General features: G+C 41.2%; 1 protein-coding gene across 1 annotated transcript; it reads left to right on the forward strand.

Annotated features, from left to right (window-relative positions):
- Positions 1-2,965: 2,965 nt before the first annotated feature.
- Positions 2,966-6,797, forward strand: LOC130370245 (uncharacterized). Its single transcript, XM_056575948.1, has 3 exons — positions 2,966-2,992; positions 3,499-3,579; positions 4,141-6,797. The coding sequence occupies exon 3, from the start codon at positions 4,168-4,170 to the stop codon at positions 6,271-6,273; it is 2,106 nt and encodes a 701-aa protein (XP_056431923.1). The 5' UTR covers positions 2,966-2,992; positions 3,499-3,579; positions 4,141-4,167; the 3' UTR covers positions 6,274-6,797.
- Positions 6,798-7,550: the final 753 nt, after the last annotated feature.

A 7,550-nucleotide genomic window follows, 5' to 3' on the forward strand; every position in this document is an offset into this window, starting at 1 on the left:
AAGAGACCTCACATTAAGTAGAGCCATCCTGATGGTGCTGTTGATAGGCTTTAAGGTTGTTTTTGGTTTGGAGGCAATAGATATGAGATTTGTGAGGTTAGCAGTGTGTCTAAGTTTCCCTTTGTTTACTCTCTTAGTGGTTACAGCATGAATGCGAAAGTTGCCCTGCTTTGACGTAGGCAACCTTGGGTTCAGCAGATTATGAGAAACTTCCTTTATACTGTGTCTACGGCTGAACCCTTTTTTGTCTCAGTAATACTCAGGACTACTATCAGTACGGTGGTGGGGGTGGGGCGCCATCCTCCTGGGTGATAGCAGCCTGCGGCCATGACGTGGCGATGCTATCATTGACACAGATGCAAGTTTGATGCCAGCATATTCCAGTTTCTTAAATTCGGCTGGAAAATCGCAAAGGGAGACATCGGAGACTCTATCCCAGCTGGAGTTGTTGTTGTGGCTATGGGAGAGATGAGGCTGGAGGTCATCGTCGATGGGGGAGTGCAGAGGAGGGGGGTGGCCGTTCCTCGCCAAGCCAGCATCAGCGATGGGGGAGGGCACAGTGTTGATGGCGTCGGGCGGGCTGTTGTCTCTCTTCAAGGTCTGTGGGCTGTCTGCTATCTGTGTGTCAGATAGTGGCAGAGTAGTTGTGTGGGGGAGGCTGTAGTCTCGCTTCTTCTCAACCTGTGCTCTGATTGTGGCCTGTGCGTCAGACCATGGCAAGATTGTGGCCTGTGCGTAAAGCAAGAAGAGAAGATTGTACCTCAACAGTTTTGAGCCTAACCTGTTTGGGTGTAGGCCATCTGCTCTGAAAAGATATTTGCGCCCCAAGAATAAGTTGAAATTGTCAATAAAGTCCCTTCCTCTTTCATTGCAGACTCTGGAAAGCCATGTATTCAGTGCAAGTAGACGACTGAATCTGTTTATTCCCCTGTCAACTGTTGGTATGGGTCCACTGATGGAAGACTTGATGTGTATTTTGTCCAGTGTATCCAATAGATCAGTGTAATCCCTCTTCAGAAGTTCTGACTGTTCTCTTTGAATATCATTAAATCCTGCATGCACAATAATCTGTGAGATTTTGGGGTTTTCCAATATGATTTTGGCTAGTTTATGGTTGATATCACTAACCATTCCATATGGGAAGATGCATGTTTTGATCTTCTTACCGGTTATATCCTTGATAGTTGAGTCTCCTATAATCAGAGTGTCTGGTTCATCTGCTTTCTCTGAGATGGGCCCTTGTTGGACGGTGGCAGACACATGCGCAGCCCGCCTCCGTGGCGACTGGTTGTTCCGTCTCTGTCCGCACTGTCCGTCCGGACGCATCTCGGGGCTCAGGGGTGCATCGGTGGCAGGCGCGTTCGTGGACTCTTGAAGTGGCAGGAACCGGTTCTTCAGTGGCAGGGTTGATTTGAGTGACGGGCTAATCCGGCTGATAACTTTAGCTTTGGGTAGTTTAGCATTTGGTGTTGAGTGAACTTGTTGATTCACTTTGGTATGTTGCTTTGGCTTAGCGCCGACTCTGTTCCAGTGAGACGCAGCTGGAACTGTCTCTCTCTTGTCCAGCTTCGGGAAGGATACAGTGTAGCTTTGATCATCTTGCTGTATCTGAGTGAGCTCAGCAAACTCACCCATCGGCACTGTATCCTGTGATAGTCCTTTGCATTTTTCTACTGCTGCTAGTCTCGTTTCAATTAAAGCCAATGTCTGTTTCAGTTTGGCGCAGTCTGTGCATTTCCCAGTCTCCGTGCCTGAGATATCCGAATACAGAGGCATGTTGGCGATAGGAAAGTCCAAGGCTTTTTCTGCGGTCTGATCCGGGAGTAAAAAGTGCCAAAATGTATTGTTGAATCGAGCGATTGAGGACGACGGAAACAAACTATATACTGTTAGGTAAATAAAATAAGATAAAGTAGATCTGAACGATGAATTAAGTAGTTCTTTCCAATGCCCAGCGGAGCTTCGGGAAAACATGACCTCTCTCTCTCCTCTCTGCCCCACATTGTTCGTGTGTTCATTATTGTCGACACCGTCACCGAGAGTGACGTGACCATCGTTTCGTGCAGCTGTTCCGTGTTGAAGTCTCGTTCAATAAAAACCAACTCTCGTTGTCGAGCGTTCAATAAAAACCAACTCTCGTTGTCGAGCGTGCCCCCACCCTACAAACGTGTCTCCCCCCCCCTCAACAAACGTGTCCCCCCCCCCCCCCCTTCAACTAACGTGTCCCCCCCCCCCATCCTTCATGGGTCTGATTCGCCGATTTCCCATGCTGATATCCCCGAAGATTCTCGGGCATCTTCGACAATTTGGCTATAGATTGTCTCATTACACGCTAAATAATATAATTATAGCCTTGTAGTGACCGTAACATAATTCACCTACAGTATTTCGTTATGTGTTGTTCTTTCAATTGTGTTGTTGTTTACTGCATGTCATTTACGTTCTTGGTGGTTCAGGGATCGCGGTCCCTAAGGATTACGTGCGTCTCATGACGTCACAGACCATGCTGGATTTGTTTACCTTCAGCACGCTTTGTTTTCCGGTTTTCTTTTTTACAAAATAAACGAGTCACACGGCTGTGTGCTCAACGTGCGAAGTTGTGTTCTTAAATTATTGCAATTTCCACAGCCTAATTATATATATAGGTTTTGGCATAAACATAACTAGGGTGCACTGTACTATCTGCGCACACCCTTTCTGAAGCCTCTCTCTCGCTCTCTCTCTCTCTCTCTCTCTCTCGCTCTCTCTCTCTCTCTCTGTCCCTCCCGCTCTCTCTTTCTCTCTCTCTCGTACCGTTTTGTGGAGCACGTTGATTGTCTTAGAACACTCCCATTCAGAATGCATTGGTTTACATTTCGTTTTGTGTAACACGCAAAAAGTCGGACTATCGTGCTCGGGAACACGCTTCAATAGATTAACGTTTGTGCGCAGGAGCACGCAATTGCGTGATACCGGGTTGGCAGATGACCCCTCTGCATCACACCAATCTGAGGTATGCATATTAATAGTTTTCTTGAGCACACAATAACAATCTTTTATAATGCTGCATGTATCTTCTTGTCATTTGACTTTTCTGGGTATATTGTTGTTGGTCATGGTCAGTAGTTCATATTTTGACGGCCCTTGCAGCCCTCTGCTCCCACACAATCAGCCAATACTGCGATTAGAGCAGGTTAATTTCCTCAAACACATTACCTGCTCCACGTCAAGGTTACACAAAACATATATAGCAAGATCTTTTGTTATGTGGCTTGGTTACTCTGAAGATGAAGCAGAGACACTGACATTTCATTAAAATAGTAAGAGCAGTGAGTCTTATCCTCTTGGTCTTCCACGCAAATACTACTGGTCATGCTAATCACTAAGGCATACAAGACATATATCTGCAACATAAAGTGTAACTCATTGTATGCGGCTGCTGTTTCTTCAAGAAAAATAAAATGACCAAAAGATACTTGAACCTATTAGACACATCTGATTTGACTGTTCTTTTTAAAGGATGACTCCAGCCAGGACATTCTGACCAGACAAGCTACTGCTATTGTGTTGACTGCAAGAGAAAGACACCATCTTTCGCAGGTCTGTCCGCATGCAACATTAACATACTCTTTGGCCTTGTTGATCATCTGCAATGTCAAATCTGATCATTAGATAATATTTACATTTGTCTTTAAACTGTCACAGTCTGGAGTGCTCCAAAAAAACGTTCTTAATAATTATAGCCTCTCTCTTGAGTGTAGTGAATCTGACGGTCTACCAAGCATCTCATGCATTGATTATTTTCTCAGTTTTGCTGTGCATTTAGTCTGTTTCCTTCGCAACTTATTTTTACTGTAACACAACTGACATCTCTGGGATGCTTTATTTTTTAAACCTGTGCAATTGTTTTTGCTCAACACAAATTAGATAGACATGTATTTTGCATTATGTCTTATTGCCCCTTCATTCAATTGATAAGTTAATTGTTCCCTAGTTTTTTTTTATAGTATAGTTTATGTTTCTCTCATTCATTCACATTGAAAGGGTGGTGTAATCTTTGGCCCTTTAGAGGACAGGACAACATGAACATGTTTTATATTGGACTATTGTGATAATAATGTTAATGTTATTTTTATCTGTCCTTTTGGGCCTGTTTTTCAGACTGGTGTGAATGATGTTGTGGCGGCAATGCAACAGTACCAAGCTTCGTTGGTAACCAATCTGAGGAGTCGGCTACAAAGAGTATTCCATCAACATCAGGGAAGTGAACTTGAAAAGGAGGCTCTGGAAGTATTTGACCGATTGGAGGATCCGTTTGCCTCTGTTTCAACAACGTACAGGCAGGACTGTGTGATTAAGGACCGTTTCCATTTTGTAGAGTCAGAGGAAGTTATTGTTGGGTATACTGCTTGCTTTCTTAAAAAAGGAGCAAAAAGAGTCCTCTCTACCATACCCAAATGTTTTCAGTATGTTCCTCTGATCAAAAGTCTGGAACAGTTGTTGTCCCATCCAAAAGTCCTGGCAATGATAGATGAGCCACAGAAATACAGAAGTGGCTATTTGTATGACATTACAGATGGTGAATTCATGAAATCACACCCCTTATTTTCTGCCCGGCCCTCTGCCTTACAGATAATCCTTTACACTGATGACATTGAACTCTGTAACCCACTTGGGTCTCATGCTTCAAAGAATAAGTTGACAATGTTTTATTATACACTTGGAAACATTAATCCAAAATATAGATCAAAACTGGCTTCGATTCGTCTACTTGCCATTGCAAAGAGGAGCCAACTCTCTGAATGTGGAGTTGATGGAATTTTGGGAAGGCTGCATGAGGACCTAGTAAGGCTATATGAAGGTGTTAAAATTAAAATCGGGAATGGTGAACGAGAAATATTTGGAGCATTATTTTCGATATGCGGGGACACTTTAGCTCAGCATGAGCTTTGTGGTTTTAAAGAGGGTGTTGGTTTTGCTTTCAAGAAATGTAGGCAGTGTGAATGTACATTTGAGGACATGCAATTGTATTTTGATGAGGATTACTTTGAAGGAAGAACAATAGAGAGACATATGCGTCAGTGTAGTGATATTGAGATTGCCAATACAGAGTCTCTTAGAAACAGTTTAAAAACTACATTTGGGATCAATAGAAGGAGTAAATTGGTAGAATTCCCGGCTTTTAACTTGATCCAACAAACACCCCAAGACATCATGCACGTAATACTGGAAGGCATTGCCCCATTAGAAATAAAGTGTGTGATGAAACACTTAGTACTTTTAGGACAACTTGACTTGGATGTTTTCAATAGTGCATTACTTGCATTTCCCTACTCTCCACATGATGTCAGAGACAAACCAAGCCTTATAAAACACAGTACATTAGCATCCAGTGACAATAAATTAAAGCAGTCCTCAGGCCAAATGCTTGTTCTACTTAAAATTCTGCCATTTCTGATAGATGCAGTTAAAGGCAATGAGTACCACACACTCATTCTTGAGCTGATAGAGATAGTTCAAATTTTGTTTGCTCCTGTTATTTGTCTACAGACTATCAACAAATTGAAATCACTTATTGAACAGCACCTAAAACATATGAAGAACCTTTTCCCAGATAACAACATCACTCCAAAGCAACATTATTTGATCCATGTGCCATCTCAGATTAAGCTACTGGGACCAATGGTTCGTCATATGTGCATGAGATTTGAATCAAAGCATTGCTTTTTCAAACAGTGGGCTTCAAAACTCAATTTTAAAAATGTTTGCAAATCCTTAATAAAGCATAATCAAATGTATGAATGCTGTCAGAATGTAAGTAGTTCTGAACACCCCATTTTTTCAAATGATTGTACATTAGGACCCATATCAGAAATAAGAAACATGTCATACTTAAAAGAGAAAACCAGAGCCTTCCTTGGAAATGATGAGGTTAACCATGCTGTTTCTGTAAAATGGATTAATCTAAATGGCAACAAATATATACGGGAAAAGTCATTATTTGTGAGTGATGTTAATTCTGATCTGCCAGAATTTGGACTTTTAAGAAATATCTATGTGATTAATTCATCATTGTATTGTTTTGAGTTCATGCCGTACAACACCATTTGTTATGATAGAGATTATATGGCATATCAAATAGAGATCCCAAACTTGGCACAAGCAACTGAACTGGTATCTGTCGATAACCTTGTAGATTTCACCCCGTATTACAGCTTTACTCACAAGGATATGGTCTGTCCCAATGAAATATTACCTCGGGGATGTGATTGGGCTACACAAAGCCTCATCTGATGTATTGTAAAAGGCACACTGTTATTCTGTTATTACAACAGCTGTGGCTCATAAGATATGCATGGCAATTTGGCAAAAAGTTATAGAAATGTTATGGAAAGTTTTGAAATATATTTGGTAAGAAGGTAGTGGGCAACACAGAACTGTTTTATATCTTTTTCCCAATCAGTCAACGGTCATGTTAAACTGTATTTTCATGTTTGTCATGTAAATGAAATAAATTGCTGTCATTTCTTAAGATTCTTAAATTGAGAAGTTGTGCGCGTGGTCTCAATCTTAAAATAAGGAAGATAATCTTGTTCCTTTGCTGGGATAATTAGCTAAATATGCCAACACCTTGTTACTAGTTAAATCGAGCTTGATATTAGTTGGTAAATCTTATTAAGAAAAAGTTAGATATATTTTCTCAAAATAAGACTATTTTTCTTATGTTAAATATGCTTGGCAAGATTTTTCTTCTTTTAAGACTTAAAATAAGACACATTTTCTCGAAATCAGGCTTTTTTTACTTTCTTAAAAATCAGTTTTTGCAGTGTAGCCAGTTACCATACCGAAACATACTACTTTACTAATTTAACAATAAAGTGAGTTAAAAGCAATCCCGGATTTGAACCCTTTCCTTGAAGAACTATTCAGCATTTGGTGACCCTGACGTGATTGGAAAAGTTCTACCGAGACCCTAACCACACGGCCGTCATTAATAGTTAGAATAGTAACATTTGGGCAAATAGCTTGTACTGCCTCTGTCTGGCTGCGGGGTCTCGTGGTCTCGGCCTGGATTGTAATTCATAACAGCTGGTTACTTGGACGGCCTCATATACGCTAACAGATTAAATTAAATAATTATATTAAAGGAACAAAGGGCTAGGAGTGTGTTTTTATGGGTTTGTCGATAGACTGTATCCAATCCCGTCTAGATCTAATGTTTGTCCCACGTGGGTGAAATAATACCTGTGGTTAAATGTTGTATGGTGTATGTGATGTCTTTATGGGATTGTTGATAGACTGTATCCAATCCCGTCTAGATCAATGTTTGTACCACGTGGGAGACATAACCTGTGGTATGGTGAATGTACGGATGTAAAGCCAGTACAGGCCAAGATATTATTTATTGACGGCCACAAACGTTCCAAACTCTTACGGTGGGGTGAAGGATAGGTCAGGTTTTTAACGTTAATCTAGTTTAGTTGCATATTAAACCGGAGGCTAGGCCTTTGTTTGACCTGGAGTTAGAATGGGATTGATTCCTCTCGGCCCGGTTCATGTGAAAATCAAAT

This window comes from Gadus chalcogrammus, chromosome 17 (assembly GCF_026213295.1).
Source record: "Gadus chalcogrammus isolate NIFS_2021 chromosome 17, NIFS_Gcha_1.0, whole genome shotgun sequence".
In the NCBI taxonomy this organism is placed as follows: Eukaryota; Metazoa; Chordata; class Actinopteri; order Gadiformes; family Gadidae; genus Gadus; species Gadus chalcogrammus.

Coding starts and splice junctions, on each gene's coding strand:
- LOC130370245 (XM_056575948.1), top strand. CDS start 4,168: ATGCAACAGTACCAAGCTTCGTTGGTAACCAATCTGAGGAGTCGGCTA.